General features: G+C 34.6%; 1 protein-coding gene across 2 annotated transcripts in view; it reads right to left on the bottom strand.

Moving 5' to 3' along the window:
* Positions 1–849: 849 nt before the first annotated feature.
* Positions 850–19,676, bottom strand: part of HSPA4L (heat shock protein family A (Hsp70) member 4 like) — a 50,309-nt gene continuing 31,482 nt past the window's right edge. For both annotated transcript variants that reach the window (XM_032146991.2, XM_058436739.1), the window contains 7 exons: positions 15,738–15,836; positions 13,600–13,737; positions 11,283–11,408; positions 10,555–10,662; positions 6,747–6,866; positions 3,385–3,546; positions 850–1,539 (listed from right to left, as the gene is read on the bottom strand). In XM_032146991.2, coding sequence (XP_032002882.1) covers positions 1,348–1,539; positions 3,385–3,546; positions 6,747–6,866; positions 10,555–10,662; positions 11,283–11,408; positions 13,600–13,737; positions 15,738–15,836 — 945 coding nt within the window. In that variant the 3' untranslated portion in view covers positions 850–1,347. The remainder of the gene's footprint in view (positions 1,540–3,384; positions 3,547–6,746; positions 6,867–10,554; positions 10,663–11,282; positions 11,409–13,599; positions 13,738–15,737; positions 15,837–19,676) is intronic.

Here is a 19,676-nt window from a genome sequence, read left to right as displayed (position 1 = left end):
GGGCTCATACACTTGTCTATCCTTCTGTCTCTTGTAGGTTGAAACACCATTTCAATCTGTTCCCATACTTAAACAGTTTCAGGTCTCTGGACAGAAATTAACAATGTGAACAAGTTGGGTGATGAAGCACAGATAAAGTCCTTAAAATACATCTTGTTTACAGTCCTTTTTCCCATTTAATTTGTATAAGAAGCACCAAAACTGGAGCCAAGGTTTCAAAAGGCGATGTTAACAGCAGGAACTATAATTTAATCACACAACACTATGTAGCATTCTGTATTTTTGCCTGTTGATATGTAACATAGTTAAGTTTATTACAAACATTATTTCCTAAGACTTATGGTATAAGTGCTCCTTTTCAAGTATTACCACTTAATAGTGTTTAATCTACAAGGTAACATTAGGTAAATCAATGATAAATGTATAAATGCAATACACTGTGCCACTTCTCCCTACCCTGTGTTAAGGTATTATTAAGAAAATCAATTAAGAAAAAAACAAGACAACTATTATAACTGAAACAAGGCTATGAACATCACAGATGCATGTCTGAGTAGATAAACAGCATTTCCCCTTAACATGAAAGTCATTTTGTCAGAGACTCCTATATCTTTAGGCTAGCATTGTTTTAGCAGCAGCTAGTCTTCAGGACAAGATCAAAAATTTCAAGCGAAAAAGACAACGAGTTACTCTGAGAAAACATGAATCCACATTACTAATAAAAGAAGCAAACTGCTGGTTTCACCTTAACATAAAATTGGGTGTGTTCCCTTTCACATGTGATTTAGTTCATTTATGTGATGACAGCAAAGCTTCGGAGTTCTGTGGTACATCAATGAGATGGACTAATTTGTTGAGAAAGCTCTTATTTGTTTTAATATTTAAATTGTAACAATACAATAACTAGAAAAAGGTCAGTGCCTCCGTAGCTTTAAACCCCATCAATTTTCAGTTGTTTTTCAAAATAAAGATGCAATTAAATCTATGCTTCTGCAACAATAGTGCAATAAAGTATCCTTTCCTGAATAAAGGAATTGAGGTTTATCCCAGTAGAAGCTTTAAATAAGGTAGACTGTTGCCAACTATGTATCAATCCTGTATGTTTGATATAAAATTATCCGGAAAGCTTAAATTGTCTTGTAAAGCTAATTCGGCTAAAGCTTCACATAAGTGGCAATGGAAATGAACAGAAGTGCACTCAATATAAAACACTTTTCAAAACTACTCCAAAAAACAAATGACAAAAGTGGTTAAGAACAACTGAGCATCTGTTGTGTGTACCAGATGTAAAAGATGGACCTCGTGGTTACTTGCACTGTTTGAATTATGTGAAGGTAAAATTAAGACTTAGTCCACTTCCATCTCTCCAGAGGATTTAGTATGCTGTGAACTGTCTTTTGTTGCATCTGATTTAGTTTCAGTTCCACTCTGTCCATCCATTGGGCCATTGTGTTCACTGTTAGCTTTTGCTTTGTCTTCAGGAACTTCTACTTTTGGTTTGGGCTTGTAAATGATGGGGTTACAGAAATTATCCAGTTCCTAAAGACATAAAGAAATTGATATATTAAAACGATTACAGAACAAGTTACCATTAACTTTCTAAATTCCACATTAACTTTCTAAATTTTCACATAATTCCACCTTTCTGAATTTGCTCAGCTAGATAGCCAACTGTTTTCTTCAAATGCCTCATGAGAGATTTACCTTGTTAGTATATGTCTGTGGCAGTCAAAAATTACTGAATCTTAAACAATTATTTATTGTACTTAACCTTTCTAAAACTTGTTTCTTTATAATAATTCGAATATAGTTTACTTTGGCAGGAATAATTTTTAATTCTTCCTTTAAATTATGTGTAATGCTTTGCTATGAGAATTACATCAAATAACACCTATTTCATAAATTGAAAATTTTCAACATTTATATGAAAACAATTCTAATAAATGGAATCATACAAATACATACACAAACAACATTTTTTTTTTGAAAATAGCTGAGTAGCCTCTTCTGAAGGAAAAAGTGCCATGAAAGTAAATTGGAACTTAATAATTTAAACGAAACAATGTTCTTCAATTTCCTTGCTTTTTACAAATAGAAGACCACTATACAAACACTACTCAAATTTAAAAACCTTTGAAGATCAATGTCACAAAGATTGAGGTAGGGACGGAAATATAGGGATTAACATCCCAGGGGGAATGTTTTAGTTGCAAACTGCTCTTGTCACACTCCACATCTCATCTCATTAGGAGTAAAATATATATTATAGCTTATTGACAAAACTTTGTTAGAATAAAAATATTGTTATTACTTACTTCATTATTAAAAATACCAGCTTTTGTTAAAAAAAGAAAAAATCACATATCCCAAAACATACTGTTATTTGAAAAATCCCCTGAAATTCCATCTCCTACAAATTAACAATATTAACCTTTTGGTGGATATCCTTCTAGATTTATGTTCAGGCATACACATACATATAAACAAATCTATGAGCACACATATTTGTACAAATGAATACATTTTATTTAGGTTCTGTAATTTAGCAATACACTGTATACATCTTTATATCTAAACAGATATCTCTATATGTAAAATGCTATATTTAATGGCTGCATAGTGTTGTATGGATGCATCAATTTATTGATCTAGTTCCCTATTGATAGGTATTTAGATTGCTTCCTTTTTTTTTTTTTAATAGACAAGGTCTTGTTCTGTCGCCCAGCTGGAGTGCAGTGGCACAACTGTAGCTGACTGCTGCCTCAAATTCCTGGGCTCAAGGGAGCCTCCTGCCTCAGCCTCCTGAGTAGCTGGGACTAGAGATATGCGCTACCACGCCCAGCTACTTTTTGTATTTTTTGTAGAGATGGGGTTTCGCCATGTTGTTTATGCTGGGTTCAAGCAGTCCACCTGTCTCAACCTCCACAAAGTGCTGGGATTACAGACATGAGCCACCACGCCTGGCCAACATTTTCATTAGCAGTGCATTTTAAATTGCAAAGTTTATCTTGGAATAAGATTTTACCAGGGAAGTTTATACACTTCAAACTAGGTCAAAGACAGACTTATACTGAAAAATTTTGTAATGAAGACTTAGAGGTCTCATCCAACCTATAAGTCTGAAATACTTAATCAGAAGTTGTCACATTGCTTTTATTTCATTCTGTATTACTCTTGAAGTTTAAAAACCAGCCTGGTATATGACAAATTAAATCAAGGAATACCCCATACCTAAAATCTTACATTTTTTTAACTAAATAAAAAATTAGTCTTAAATTTCTGTTCTTCTAAGTTCTTCTGCAAGTTGATTATTTGCCAAAGTATGACTCATTAAAAATTTTAATCCTTGAAACCATTAAAAAGGCAATTTCATAAACTTCTTACCTTTGACTTTGCTACTATTTCTGAAACTTTTACCACAGGATCTTGAGTGAGACTTAGTTTGTTCTGTGCATTCATCTTACTATTCAGCCAACTCATGGCATCACTGATACATTTTTCAACCTTTTCCATTTCAGCAGGATCCAGATGATCATATCTTTCATCCTATTTAAAAAAAAAACTTGACTGCATGTAACGATTTTTCAGCTACCAGTTTATTAGTAATTTCTACTTTAAAAATTTGGACTCTTATTGACTGTATACCTCAAATGTACTCATCTGAAGAAACCCCATAGAAATAACACAGAACTGAAGAGAATGGGATAAAAGATAAAATCAGTGTGCGTTTAAAAAGGAAAGCCTCTCTGAAGAAATCAGGTTTGGGAAAGAATGACTACTAAGGAATACTCATGGAGAAAGCACTTAGCCAAGAAAGAAGTTGCAACAAAATGGAATTTGTAAAGGAGAAATAAGGTGAATAAGGCATATAGCAAACTAGACACAAAATTATGAATATATAATAGAAAAGCATATTAAATTCTTGATTAGAAAAATGACAAAATTCTTTCTGAAAAAGAGAAACTGCAGCTGTCACACGTAATAGACAACCAAGTAGTCATGGTTTAGATTAGTAGTGACAGAATCGAAAGAAATGGCAATGAACATATAGAAAGAGAATCTCCTGATGGATTACAGTTTGGACACAGAAGATAAAGGGAAAGAGAATGTAAGAACACTCCAAAGTCAAAGAAGTGGGAGGATGGTGATGCCATTTTTAAAATCATAAAGCTATATATATGAAGAAAAAAAACCCCAAACAAACAAAAAACCCATAAAACTTCCTTGGATACCCAAATCCTCTTTCTGCTTTTATTACAAATTAGGCATCAATCATCTGATTCAGTTTCTAGGTCTCCACATTTTCTTGAATTTCTTCCTATGTCATGGATCACTTTTTAAGTTTCTTTTGCCAGTTCATCCTCATTCATCTCTCTACTCACATGCTTTAAAAAAAAAAATCTCTAGCCTGAACCTCTTCCCTTAACTCTCAACTCTATATCCAACTTTGACTTTCTATTTGTAAAGTTTGAAATGCTTATGTTTCAAACACCTGATTATGTCCCCACCTACTCTTCCCAGTTTTCCTCATCTCAACAAATGGAAACTTCATTATTTCAGGTCAAAATCCTTGGAGTAATTTTCAACTTCTTTGTGATAGATTTACATCAAATCTATCAGGAAATCTTAAAAGCGTCTACCTTCAAAATAAATGCAAAAATCTAGCCACTTCTTGGCTCCCCAACCCTACCATCTGGGTTCAAGCCTCCATCATTTCTTAACTGTATTATTCTAATAATGTCTTATTCTGTCTGTCTGCCTCCAGATCCTTAAAAAAAAAGCCAAATGTTATTACTCCTGTGCTCAAAAACCTCCAACAGCTTCCTATCTCAGAGTAAAACCTAAACTTTTACAAGGGCCAACTAGACCCATTTATGATCTGGCAACTGCTACACTTACCCCTATTTTCAACCACACTGACCTTGCTGTTCCTCTAACATGTTCTCCCCTTGGTGTTTTGCAACTGCTATTTGTCTAGAGCATTTCTCTTCCAGTTATCACACATCTTTGAGTTTTCACTTCTTCATTTCTCTAACATGTATATCACCTCATTAGTATACCCTTCTGACAAACCTCTTCCAACCCTGGCAGTCCTTTACTTTTTCTGCAGCTTTTTATTACTATCTGACATAACTTACAGTAATTTATTGTCCACCTTTCACTACTGAAGCATATTAAATACAAGTTCAGTGTTTTGTTTGACAATATAGTTCAGTCATCTAGAAAATAGCCTAGCACATAATAAAAACTCAAATATTCGAGCAAAAGTGAATTGCCTTGTGTGGGATAATATCTTAAATCTGCATATTGAAGAAGATAGCTAAAGCCTGGGGAGCACTGTGACACTAGTAATTATACCAGATTTAAAATATTCTTGGTGTTTTCATTGGGTTGTTTCTTCCTTCTTACTTTTTCATTATCCTTACGTTCTATCTGTGCCTATAAGAACAATTTGAACACTGATATTAGCAGGCATATTTACAATCAATATCTGAATTTTTCCTTTAGGTTTGCTGGACTGCAGTTTTTATTGCACAAAACTAAAAAACCTCTTATTTCTAAAATAAGTAACTCTTTTCCATTTTGTGTAGTGGAAAGCAGTATAGTTGCTGAGAATTTGTATATTGATGTCAGACTGGTTAGGTTTGAATGTTGATCCCATCATTAACTACTTGGGTAAACCTCAATAAGTTGCTTAAATATTTCTGTTTTCTTAGTTGTAAAATAAAGATAATAGCATTAACTTTGTATAGGATATATCCTGGTGAGATAATCCACATAAAGTACTTAAAATTCATGACGTGCGCAATAAATGTAAGCTATTTTGACATGCTTGAATATTTCTGGTGCTGGTCTCTTCTTCCTACTAATACATGTTTAACATCAATGACAAAAACTAGGGATTACAGAGAATATTTACTTAGAGTATGGATTAAAAAACTTGTCCCATCGGCTAAATCCAGCCACTGCTTATGATTTTTTAAATAAAGTTTTTGGGAACACAGCCATGTCCATTAGTTTGCATATTGTCTATGGTACTTTTGTGCTACAGTGGCAGATAAGAATAGCTGTATAGACACAGTAAAAACTACAAAGCCTAAAATATTGTTTGTCTTAAAAAAAGTCTGATAACTACTGATTTAGAGGAAACAAAACAATAAGCTTAATTTTCTCAAATTTTACGGTTATATCTAAATGGAAGTATCATCTGTGTAGCTATGTATTAGAGGCTTAAAGACAGTGGAAAGATTACGGTTATATAGATTTGAATATGTACATAAAAGAATAAAGCGTACAGGAGATTATGGATGACTAATGGACTGGAGGACAAAAAGCAACTAAAAGAAAAATGAGCCAAGAAACAAAATAAAGGCTAGCAGAGTCCAGTGTCAAAGAGGCCCATAATTAAAAAAAAATCAAAGAGGTCCTCTTTTTCACTACATGAAAAACATAAAAATGAAATCTCTAAGAAGAAAACAATGGATTTGGTCACTGGGTTATTTTATAATGTAGTTTCAGGAAATTCTAAAAGATGAAAGCTACATACCTTTACTGTATTTCAAATGTATCAGAATCCTTAAGTGAAATTCTCCAATAAAAAAAAAAGTTTTAAGTTTGGTACACAAAGTCTCTGGGATTTGATAGCTACAACTGCTATAGCTTTGTAGCTGAGAACTTTTAGATGTGCCCCATTCTATGTACCATGCACATGCCATCGTCACCAATTGGCTTTATGAATTCAGTACCTTGTTTCTATAAGCTTCTATCACTTTCATGACAAGTTGGATCTTTTTTCCCAAGTCATTTAAGGCTTTTGGTCTCTCTTCATGCTCCATGTACTTCATTTGAATAGGCTGGCCATATTTCTGTTAACGTAAGAAATTTTTAAAGAAGAAAAATTGTTATTATTTGAGTTTTAACAGAAAACTTTTATAGGGCCCTTATAGGATGATAAATAGGAAGAAAAGATGGGCAGATAAAAATATATCCCTTATTTTTCTGTATGGAAGCAAGTTACAGTAGCTGCTTCTTCAATCCTACACAAGGATGCCTTCCTCACACCTTATCTTTTTCTCACTCATTAAGATTACTTCTTAGCTTCTCAAATCCGATGTCTCAATCAAAACTTTAATTCCTTAAAAGCTGGGTGTTAAAACTTTATAGAACTATTAAAATAAGACAACCGTAAAAACTATACTGCATGCAGAATTTGTAGATTTGAAACTTGGTATCAAATACTCAAAATCATAATATAACCCTCTATGTACAACATAATTACTGGGACTGATAATTATTATCAACTAAAATTTACATATTTGATCAGTAAAATGTGTACTGTAGTATATGTAGGTTTTTCCCCTACATGCCTTGGATTAAGGAGTTTCTAAATGTTAAAACAGACTCTGTAGTTTTGCGAAGGGGAGCACATTAGAAGGATAAAATATTTTCTTTTGAATTCTTTATATATTTAAATAAAAATCGGCTTATTTTAGAACAGTTTTAGATTTACAGAAAAATTAAAAGGAAATTATACAGAGAGCAAGCACCAGACGCTTCTCTATGCTTTTCTCTAATGTTAGCATCTTAGGGTACGTTTGTCAAAACTAAGAAACTACCACTGGAGCATTACTATTAACTGAATTACAGTCTCTATTCAAAGTTCGTTATCATCTGTTCCAGGATACCATTACTACATTTGGTCTATTCACATCATACTTTTTATAGTTTACATGTTTTTGAAAGGGAAGCAAGTACTGCATTTTTTTTTGCCATTGGGACAGGGTCTTGCTCTGTCACCTAGGCTGGAGTGCAATGGCGACAGCTTACTGCAGCCTCAAACTCCTGGGCTCAAGTGATCGTCCTGCCTCAGCCTCCCAACCTGGAACTACAGGCACATACCACTGTGCCTGGCTAATTTATTTTTTGTAGAGTCTTGCTTTGTTGCTCAAGGTTGGTCTTGAACTCCTGGCTTCAAGTGATTCTCCTGCATTGGCCTCTCCAAGTGCCAACATTACAGGTGTGATTCACTGCTCCTAGCCACCATTTAAAATTTTTAAATGCCATCTTAAAAACAGAAAAAGTAAAACTTGTGAAAACTTCTGTAACATTCATTTCTATGGCTACTTATATATTTGAAGCAGAAGAATCCATAATAGGAACTGCTAGGATTTCCAGTTATTTCTACTGGCCTCAGCTGCTTGGCTTGTGTTTCTTTTTTCTTCGAGATGGAGTTTCGCTCTTGTTGCCCAAGCTGGAGTGCAATGATGCGATCTCAACTCACTGCAACCTCCGCCTCCTGGGTTCAAGCGATTGTCCTGCCTCAGCCTCCTGAGTAGCTGAGATTACAGGTGCGTGCCACCATGCCAGGCCAATTTTTTGTAATTTTAGTAGTAATGGGATTTCACCACGTTAGCCAGGCTGGTCTGGAACTCCTGACCTCAGGTGATACACTTGCCTTGGCCCCTTTGGGCCACTGGGATTACAGGTATGAGCTACTGCACCTGGCTGGCTTGTGTTTCTTTTAGGGAGACAGGGATTAAAAACCACCAAGAAGACATGGTAAAGCCTAGTTTTGCTATCATAAACTTAGGTTTTCTAATTATTTCCTTTGGAAGTAATTTGTTGGCATGAAGGTAATTTTTTGCACAGTATTAACTTCTTTTACTTTTAAGTTGTGTAACTTCTTTTGCACACCTTCCCCCACCTCATGCCTGTCCTGAGTTGTAAAGGGCTATCTTTTCCCATATTCTAAAAATCCTTGTTAATGTCATCATTTAGCATCTATCTATCCCTTGCTACTCAAAGAATGGTTCAGGGACCAGCAGCATCAGCATCACTTGGAAGTTTGTTAAAAGTGGGCCCACCTTGTATCTACTGAATCAAAATTTCCATTTCAATAAGCACCCAGGTAATTCATATGCACATTAAAGAACTGCTATGATCCATACTAAGAAGGAATGACTGAAAATTTCCTTCATCCTTCCAATATAAACTTTTTTTTTTTTTTTTTGAGATGGAGTCTCGCTCTGTCACCCAGGCTGGAGTGCAGTGGCACAATCTCGACTCACTGCAAGCTCCATCTCCCGGGTTCACGACATTCTCCTACCTCAGCCTCCAGAGTAGCTGGGACTACAGGTGCCCGCCACCACACTCGACTAATTTTTGTATTTTTTCTTTAGTAGAGACAGGGTTTCACCATGTTAGCCAGGATGGTCTCGATCTCCTGACTTCATGATCTGCCCGCCTCGGCCTCCCAAAGTGCTGGGATTACATGCGTGAGCCACTGCGCCCGGCCCAATATAAACTTTTAATCTTTTAAGGTATTTTTTCCAGATTTGGTAGCAAGTATGGAAGGTCTTTCCCTAAAATAACACTACTGACCTAAAAAAGGAGATTTTGTGGCCAAGTCTCCTTATTTGTGAAAGGATGTTAAAATTCAAGAGCAGTGATACTATAAGTCCTTGGCTGGTCAGGTATCCCAATGAGCTACACTGAAAATACAACAGGCCAGTGTGGTATTACCCCCTAACATCAGACAGTTAAGAGTCAGAGGAGCAGGAGAAGAGGGTGACTCCTTTAATTGTCAAGAAGATATACTTATCACTTCTTAAAGACATGCCAGTAATATATAGCTTGTGCAAAAGTAACACTCTGATCATCTATAAATATTTATATTTCGACATTATGACTATACAATATCTGATTTCAATTATATAGCATTGCTCGCTTCTCAAAATGCTTTTAAAATTAGAACATTTCCTCTTATACATTTCTGATTTAGTAATTTTTCACATACTTACTAAAAACATACAGATCCAGCAATCTCACTACTGTGTATATATCCAAAGAAAATAAAATCAGTATGCCAAAGAGATATCTACACTCCATGTTCACTGCAGCATTATTCACAATAGCCAAAATACAGAATCAATCTACGTGTCCATTAATGAAATGATGGATAAAGAAAATGTGGCATGCATATACAACCAAATACTATTCAGCCTTAAAAAGAAGTAAAAATTGAGACAATTTAGATGAACCTGGAGGACATTATGCTAAGTGAAATAAGCTAGGCACAAAAAGACAAATACTGCATGATCTCAAAGGTTGAATCTAAAAAAGGTAAACTCTTAGAAGCAGATAGTAGAATTGGTGGTTATCAGGGGATGGTATGATGGAGAGCTATTGGTCAAAGGACACAACATTTGAATTAGACAAGAGGAGTAAGTCAAAGAGATCTATTGTACATCATGGTAACCACAGTTGCCATATATACTTAACAATATACTGTATATTTGAAAATTGCTTGAGAGAATAGATTTTAAGTGTTCTCCCTCCCAAAGAAAGAAATGTATGTGAGGTAATGCATTTGTTAGTTTGACTTAGTCATTCCACAATGTGTGCATAATCAAAACATGTCATACACCATAAATATATACAAATTTTCCTCTCAATTAAAAAATTAAAAATTAATGGAACATACACTGTGCTCTTACACCCTAATTTTTAGAAAAAGTTACTGATTTATACTAACATGGACTTTAAAAAATGTACCTTTAGTTCTTGAAGCTTATCCACATAAACTTGTTTAGGTTGGTCCTCTCCGTCTTCATAAAGCCAATTTTCTGTGTCTTCCAATACTGCAGACAGTTTACTCAAGTCCTAGTAATATATTTGAGAGACACTAATTAAAAATACTTTCCTTAGAAATAAAAGTCATCATTGGGCCCAGTGCAGTGCCTTATGCCTGTAATCCCAACACTTTGAAAGGCCAAGGTGGGAGGATCGCTTGAGCCCAGAATTAAGAGACCAGCCTGGGCAATATGGCAAAATCATATTTCTACAACAAATTAAAAAATTAGCCAGGCGTGCTGGCATGTGCCTGTATTCCCATCTACTTATGAGGGTGAGGTGAGAGGACTGCTTGAGCCCGGGAAGTACAGGTTGCAGTGAGCTGAAATCGTGCCACTGCACTCTAGCCTGGGCAACAGAGCTAGATGCTGTCTCAAATAAATAAATAAATAAAAATTAAAAATCATGGAAGGACAGAATGTTTTTCAAGTATAAAATATTAAATTTCAAAATTTTCTAACTTCTTATTCAAAAATATGTTTTTCACCATACTTCTGCAACTTGTAAAAATAACTAAGAACCTTCCCCATATGGGCTCAAGATTGGCAACAATAACAACATTTGGTACATTTATTTATGTAATTTGTACTAGCATTCTCGAGTAAACCTTTAAATAGTCCTCACAAAAAAATTACGGAATTTAGACTTACTTCTGGAGTGATGAATTTTTCATAGACAGTGCCAAGCCTGTCTCTAAAATCATATACATATTCTTCAACGGTATTCTTAGCATCATTTCTTTCTTTCTCTAACTTATCTTGCATAATCATCTTCCCCTATTCAAAAAGCTTCAGATTAGTTGCCGTAAGAAATAGGGAAATAGAAATCAAAACCATGAGACACCACTTCACACTCACTAGGATGATTACAATAAAAAAAATAGGTATTCATGAGGATGTGGAGAAAGTGAAACTCTTGTACACTGCTGAGAGGAATGTAAAATGCTGCAGCCACTATGGAAAACGTTTTGGCTGGCCCTCAAAATGCTAAGCACAGAATTTCAATTTCACTCCTAGATAACACCCACAAAAAAATTGAAAGCAGAGACTTGAACAGATACTTGTATGTCAGTGTTCACTGCAGCATTATTCACAATAGCCAAAAAGTAGAAACCCAAATGTGCACTAATAGATGAACAAATAAAAAAAGTATATAAACACAATGTAGTATTTTATTTCAATTTAAGAAGAAATGAAGTTATGATATGTGCTGAAACAAGGAATCTTGAAGTCGTTATGCCAAGTAAAATAAGCCAGACACAAAAGGACAAGCATTGTATAATCCCACTTAACATGATTCTTATCTATTGATAACTAGGCAATTCACAAAGACAGAAAGTAGGGAACTGGGAGAAGGGAGGAAAATAAGTTATTATAGAGTTTATGTTTGGGGTGATAGAATTGTTTTGAAAATAGACAGTGGTGATGGATGCACAGTATGGTGAATGTAATTAAAGCCATTGAATTATACACTTAAAAATGGTTATAATAGCAAATTTCATGTAAAAAAATTAATGTAGTATACCAAAAACCACTGGATACTTTAAATGGGTTAATTATGATATGTAAATTTATCTCAATAAAGCTGTTAAAAAACAAAAGAAAACAGCCTATGTCATTCTACATACTCAGGTTAAAATCCTAGGTTCCCTATTTACTATCTTGAGATAGGAAAATCATCTAAACATAAGTTTTCTTATCCTAAAACAGAGAGCATAATTCCATCTAACTCATATGGCTGCTAATAAGGTTGAAAGAATTCATGTAAAATATTTAGTTCCATGTTTGACACATAACTGGTAATGAATAAAAGCCTTGCAGGGGTGGATATGGTATAGTGGTTGTGATACTGAGCTTTGGAGAACAATCACCTGGATCCAAATCCAAAGGGTATTCTCTGATCCTGGGTAATTTAGTCTACTTGTGTCTCAGTTTCCTCACCTGTAAAACGTAGTTCTCTAACAGAACCTACACTTCATAGGTTTGAGGGTAAAAATAAAAATTATTTATAGATGTTAGTTTATGATGAACAAAAGCAAAGAAATAACCTGAAGATTATAATACTTGAGCAAAATTTTCACTTTAATAAAAACACACATAAACGTAAGAATCCCTTTATAAACTACAATGCATTCACATTTGTGAATTGTAAATAATGAGACATTCAAAAGTTAAGAAAATCTCATTTTATATACAAAATTTGCCATAACTGTGCTTCCCTACAATTCATTCCTTTGGGAAAATTTTTCTCAAGACACACAAATTCCAAATTATTCAGGATCTCCAGGAATGCTTGCTTCACATAAAATGCAGCCTTTAACAATTAACGAATAGATGATATAGGTAGGTACTACAAAAGCAAGCATTGTAAAGTCAGAAGACTGACCTTTTAATGCCAGCTGAGCTTGTAAAAATTAGGAACTACCACTTAAATGTAAACTTATAAAATATAAATTACTTCTTACACAGATACTGGTAAAGAAACAAAACTTGTTTCCTCTAGAGACTGTAACTTAAACATGTAAATAGAAAAGAACATGTAAGAAAATGTCAAGAATGACAAAGATTTTAAAAAAATATTTAACGGATGTCAGAAAACATTTTGAACAGAGATATAATCTTTAAGGACAACACAGGAGAAGAGGCGAGCAGCTAATATTTCCCCATATGTTGTCTGCTGGGTGTCATTGTTAAAGACAGAATAAAAGGAAGAATCAACTTCAGAAAAGTCTTTCCCTATAGAGGAGGCAATACATGTTTTTCACACAACTAAGATGATAGCTACACAGTACATATGGCATTAATACAGCTCAGTATTTTGTAAAAAATAAAGCAGTTTAGTAATCTACTTAATATAATTCCTTAGGAGTTATAAACTAGTGCCCTAAATTTTGGAGATAATCATTGACTTCTACAAAATTTCAGAATAAACTACCACCTATTTCACCATCAACTCAGATTTACATACCTCATTTTCAATGTAGCTGTTGAGAAGATCTTGGCCCAGTTGTCTACATAGGCTACTCTGGATCGGTAGATCAATACTTTTGACTTTTCCTTTTTTAAGTGTCTGATTTAATCGGTCTTGTTTGTCTGAGACAGCTGACTGCAAATCCGAAAGAGAAGTATAAATTTCTAAAATTAGCTTAAAAACAGATTTAAGAGGTAAAACAGAAAGTAAAATCAAAACGATTACGATGTGTTATATTTATTTTAAAGTACTACCTTAAGACTGATGTTATTTTGTAGTCTGTGTATGTTAAATCCTAGTTTCTATATTAAAAATATTGTGTTGGAAATGCAAAGCAAAACTAAAACGAGTAGCTACTTCTCACCCATTACAGTGGCTATAATAAAAAAATGTAAAATAATAAGTGTTAGTGAGGATGTGGGGAAACTGCAACCCCTCATACATTGTTTGCAGGATTGTAAAATGTTGCAGCCATTCTGGAAAACAGTTGGGAAGTTCCTCAAAATGTTAAAGATGACAATGTTAACAAATATGTTAAACAATTATGACCCAGCAATTCCATTCCTAGGTATATGCCCAAGAAAAATGAAAATATACACCCCCGCAAAACGTGTACATGATTGTTCATAACAGCATTATTCATAATAGTAAAAAAGTGAAAATAACCCAAATGTCTATCAACTGATAGATGGATAAAATGTGGTATGTATTCATACAATGCCATATTATTCGGCCATAAAAGGGAATACTGATATACTCTACAACCTGGATGAACCTTGAAAACATGTTTGGTGAAAGAAGCCAGTCACAAATAAGTACATACTGTATAACTGTACATATATGAAATGTTCACAATAGGCAAATCTAATGCCTATTCCCTGTGGCTGGCAGGGAGAGGGTTGAAGGGAAATGGGAAGTCACTGCTAATAGATACAAGGCTTCTCTTTGGGATGATGAAAATGTTCTAAAATTGTGATGATGGTTGCACAACTGAATATACTAAAAACTGTACAACTAATTGGATGATTTGAATGATATGTAAACTATATCTCAATAAAGCTGTTCAACAATTAAAAGTTTGAAAAATGTCAGAAAAAAAGTTTCCAGGTTTTAAATAACTTTAGAATCTAAGATTTAAAACTAAATCTTTATAATCTCTGAGAAATGAATCTATTTGGCTAACTTGCATAGATTAAATTCTATGCAGGTTAGAAAGATCTGTTGAAGATGATAGCTTTAAGAGTTATAACCACATTCATCTGGGTGACTGGGGCAGGGCCTCTCCCTTCTGTCTTATTGGCAATCACTATCTTAGAAAAATAATTACTCTCAATAAATCATTTATCCTTTAACATTTTATTTTTGAAAGTATTAATTTTTACACATGGAAAAATATTTTATGATATGCAACAAAATACTTAGAGTGGTTAATTCTGAGATATAGAGTACAGCTAATGTAAGTTTTCCTCATATAGCTTGTTCCATCTCATATTTTTCTGAAATGATTTTTTTCACTTAAAGTTAAAATTTTAACTTATGTATTCATACTTTAGAAATACAATGCAGTTATTGGTGAAGCATGAGAAATAATGAATTAAGGAAATAAGGTAAAGAATTCAGGCAATTTTATTGTTGGGTTCTTGATAAAATTTCTTTTTTTTTTTTTTTAACTTTTAAGTTCAAGGGCACATGTGCAGGTTATATAGGTAAACTCATGTCACAGGGGTTTGTTGTACAGATTATTTCATCACCCAGGTTATTAAGCCTAGTACCCATTAAAGGGAGGGATCCTCTCCCTCCCTTCCACCCTCCACCCTCCACCCTCCAGTAAGCGTCAATGTTTGTTGTTCCCCTCTATGTGTCCGTGTGTTCTCATGAGATGAAAAAAAAAGTTAATGAAAAATGTATCTTTTTTCCTACCAAAAAAGGTAATTTTGCTGATGTTGTTAGGGTTCATTTTTAAAAAACACAACTCTTAATAAATCATTACAGTATATTTATTCTGGCTATCAGCTTTCTATACTTTCTCACAATTCTAAGATCAAAAATATCAAGTGCATTAAAAGCATTATAAAATACAATAATTCAAAATATCAATTTCAAAAAGACACAACTACAGAAAAAGTAAACCAAACCTTTGTTTTGCCTCCTGTATGATCAATTTCCTCTTCTGGGGTGTGTTCAGCATGACATTTTTGATGCCCTCCTTCTTCTTGGTCAACCTGCATTTTATCCTAGAAGGAAAATACATGATTGATGATATATGCAGTGTCTTTTTTTCGTTTTAAAAATGTAAACTGCATCTTAGAGTTCAAGCCTGTTTTGAAATGTAAAATGTAGAAACAGTTAAGTAGAAGCTCATTTTTCAAATGAGAATTGCTACAAATAAACAGATTAACAGGTAAGTAAAGTGAAAAGATCTATTTGATGCTATGGGATAAATCTTGTTTATCTATGGCTAAGTAATTGCAAAATATGTGGAAAATTGTTCTCAAGTCAAATTTACAAATCAAGATTCACAAAAGCTTACAAAAAAAGAGAACATTCAAGGGTGGGGAGCTAGGGGAGGGATAGCATTAGGAGAAATACCTAATGTGGATGACGGGTTGATGGGTGCAGCAAACCACCATGGCACGTGTATACCTATGTAACAAACTTGCATGTTCTGCACATATATCCCAGAACTTAAAGTATAATAAAAATAAATAAAAAAGAGAACATTCAACTTGATATGAAAAATGTTTATAAATAACACGAGAAAATGAAAAAGATACAAAATCTATGAATTACACAAATACAATATCTTTAAATTGTAAAATGTAAAACAATTAGAAATACCCACTTTGAGTTTTGATATAAATTAATCGAAATTAATCAAATTAATCAAAACTGAGAGTGGGTGTTTCTAAATTATTAAAAGGTGTACTTTTAAGATTTTTTTTATGTCTAAAAACCAAACTTTCTACCAATAAAATCTCCAAAATGAACTCTCCACTTGGCAAATAATCCCATATATATAATAGATTTTTTTGGTCACCCTCTTAATCCTATCTGTCACCATCCTCCTGAAGAAAGCTTGAAATGTAGGAATCAGCATAAGTTAGTTCTTCAACTACATCTAGAATTAAGCAAATCTGTAATACCCAGAAAGCTATCTTGAATAAAAGCTTATTTCTGCGAAAGAGGAGCTAATTTTTTTTTTTGTAGTTAAAAGGTCAATTATTCTTTGGGAGGCCGAGGCAGGCAGATCACGAGGTCAGGAGTTCGAGACCAGCCTGACCAACATGGTGAAACCCTGTCTCTACTAAAAATACAAAAATTAGCCAGGCGTGGTGGCGCACGCCTGTAATCCTAGCTACTCTGGAGGCTGAGGCCAGAGAACTGCTTGAACCCAGGAGGCAGAGGTTGCAGTGAGCTGAGATCGTGCCACTGCACTCCAAACTGGATGACAGAGCAAGACTCCTTCTCAAATAAAAAAAAAAAAAAATTATTTTTGATATTTCAACTCCCCTGCCCTACCTTACAACCTCCCCAACCCTGCTGATAGGTAAGATAGGTGAAAAAAGTGATAAAGTGTTGAGTTATTAACTCTAATTTTTGTATTACTCAGAAAAAAATGCTAAATGGTCACAATGCCTTATCACTTATAATTTTTATATTTATTGAAAGAGCTCTTCTATTGTTTATATATTTATATCTTTCATAGAGAAAAGGAAAATAAACCAGATTAAGTAGTTATTTCTAAAATTTCTTCACATTCAGAATCCAACTCTTCTGAATCACTTAATCCAGTTGTTAATGCATATTTCTATACAATATCACTCTATATGTCATCAGGAGTATAAATGACCCAGCATTTGTTTAAAAGTTGCTCTAATATAGCCTCTAGTGTTTTCTTATAAGCCACTAACACCTATTCTACAAGACTTATGACTGTATCTTTATCACAACCTGTTTTCAAACAACCAGGACTCATATTCCTTCCTTGAATGCTCCTTTTTTTTTTTTTTTGAGACGGAGTCTCGCTCTGTCGCCCAGGCTGGAGTGCAGTGGCGCAATCTCGGCTCACTGCAAGCTCTGCCTCCCGGGTTCACACCATTCTCCTGCCTCAGCCTCCCGAGTAGCTGGGACTACAGGCGCCCACCACCACGCCCAGCTAATTTTTTGTATTTTTAGTAGAGACGGGGTTTCACTGTGTTAGCCAGGATGGTCTCGATCTCCTGACCTCGTGATCCGCCTGCCTTGGCCTCCCAAAGTGCTGGGATTACAGGCGTGAGCCACCACGCCCGGCCTGAATGCTCCTTAAATGGTTTGTTCACTAAAATGTCAAGAGGTTGCCAACTACCTAGTCATGCCACTAGGAATTACAACCGAGTTCACAGATGCACAGGTGATGAGAAGTATCTCATGACTATTGCAATGATCAACAGCAAATATAAGATGTTATCATTTGCAAGACTCACTAAGATATATTTAAAAGCAGAAAATTACACATCTTAAAATGGATATGAAATGGTAATAAACTGTTAATTCTTTAAAATGATTTTAAAATGTTTATAGAAATATTATCAATAGTGGGATAATTAATGGAAGTGCCTCTAGACTCTGACTTCCCTGATAGATTTTAAACTCCATGGGAGTTGAAACCATCTTTCTGTTTGCTGCTATGGCCAAGCACACATTTTAGGTACTCATAGCTATTTGCTAAATAAACATAAAGCACTTAAGAAACAAATCTAGATACTATCATGAACTGTAAGGTTTTACCCGATTTGTTGCTTGATTTACCCTCTCAATTTCATTTTTTTCCTGCTATTCCCCCATTCTCCACACCTATATCCTATACACCAATCACTCTTCTATTTGTTACAACAACAAAAAAGAAGGCCTTCCTGTCTCAGTGCCTTTCTATTTGTTATTCACTCTGCCTGGACAACTACCTACCTACTCCTTACCCTTAAGCTGCCTTTTGCATCTTTCAGACTAGCTTACCTGTTCCTTCCTAAGTGGTTTCCTCATCACTATCACATAATTCCCACTACGCATCCCCATTAACTTCCTTTATATTTATATGCTATCTTTTTGCTTCATGCCTGTCCTCTCCCACTAGACTGTAAGTTACAGATGGGTGGCAACCTTTTCAATCTTGTTTAATCACTGTATCCCTAGTGCATAGAAGAGTCCTGGCTACACATAATCAAATATTTTGAATTAAAAAATAAATAGAAGTAAATAAAAAAAGAACCCAAATGGTCAACAATTGGGAAATAAACTGTGGTACATTAGTAAGATGAATAGCATATAGTTTCTTTGATCCCTGGGTTTTGTGATATAGTTTAAGATGTGATAATTTTTCTTTTTTTTTGAGGACTATGTTGTCCAGGCTGGACTCAAACTCCGGCCCCAGCATCCTGAGTAGCTGTAACTATAGGCACAAACCAAAGTTCCCCGGGGCTTGAACCAAAGTACCCGGGGCTTGATATGGTAATTTCTTAGTAAGTACCCGGAGCCTGATGTGGTAATTTCTTAATAAGTACTCAGGGCTTGATGTGATAATTTCTTAATATGCCCCTGTATTAAATTATACCTACAAGAGAGGTGTCAATTTTCTCACATATCATTATATTGAAGTCAGCAAGCTCTATTGTGATTTTTCAGGAAAACTAATGCTATTTTAATTTAGAATTAGAAGATAACACATATAAAATAGGCTTTCATAAACTGACCCTCATAGAAAAAAAAAGGCTCCTGCTGATGTTCACTGGTTTATGTCTGGGCCTCTTTATCTACCTCGGAGCCAGCAATACCATCAGCTAGGATAGAGTAAAAAGAAGAACTTATTATCTTATTATTCCCCACCCCTTGAAATTTAAACAATTAGCTTCCAGAGTCTTTGAATTGGTTCACTTTTTTGAGGGGAAGGGGAGACTACTTTATAATGGTATTTAAGTCTTTAAACTTCCAAATACAGAATTAAAGAGAAAAATCTTAGAGAGAACCATTAAGAAAGTGCACAGGCCAGGCACGGTGGCTCACGCCTGTAATCCCAGCACTTTGGGAGGTAGAGGCTGGCA

This window comes from Hylobates moloch, unplaced genomic scaffold (assembly GCF_009828535.3).
Source record: "Hylobates moloch isolate HMO894 unplaced genomic scaffold, HMol_V3 SCAFFOLD_3, whole genome shotgun sequence".
In the NCBI taxonomy this organism is placed as follows: domain Eukaryota; kingdom Metazoa; phylum Chordata; class Mammalia; order Primates; family Hylobatidae; genus Hylobates; species Hylobates moloch.
This window is presented reverse-complemented; position numbering and strand designations above follow the sequence as displayed.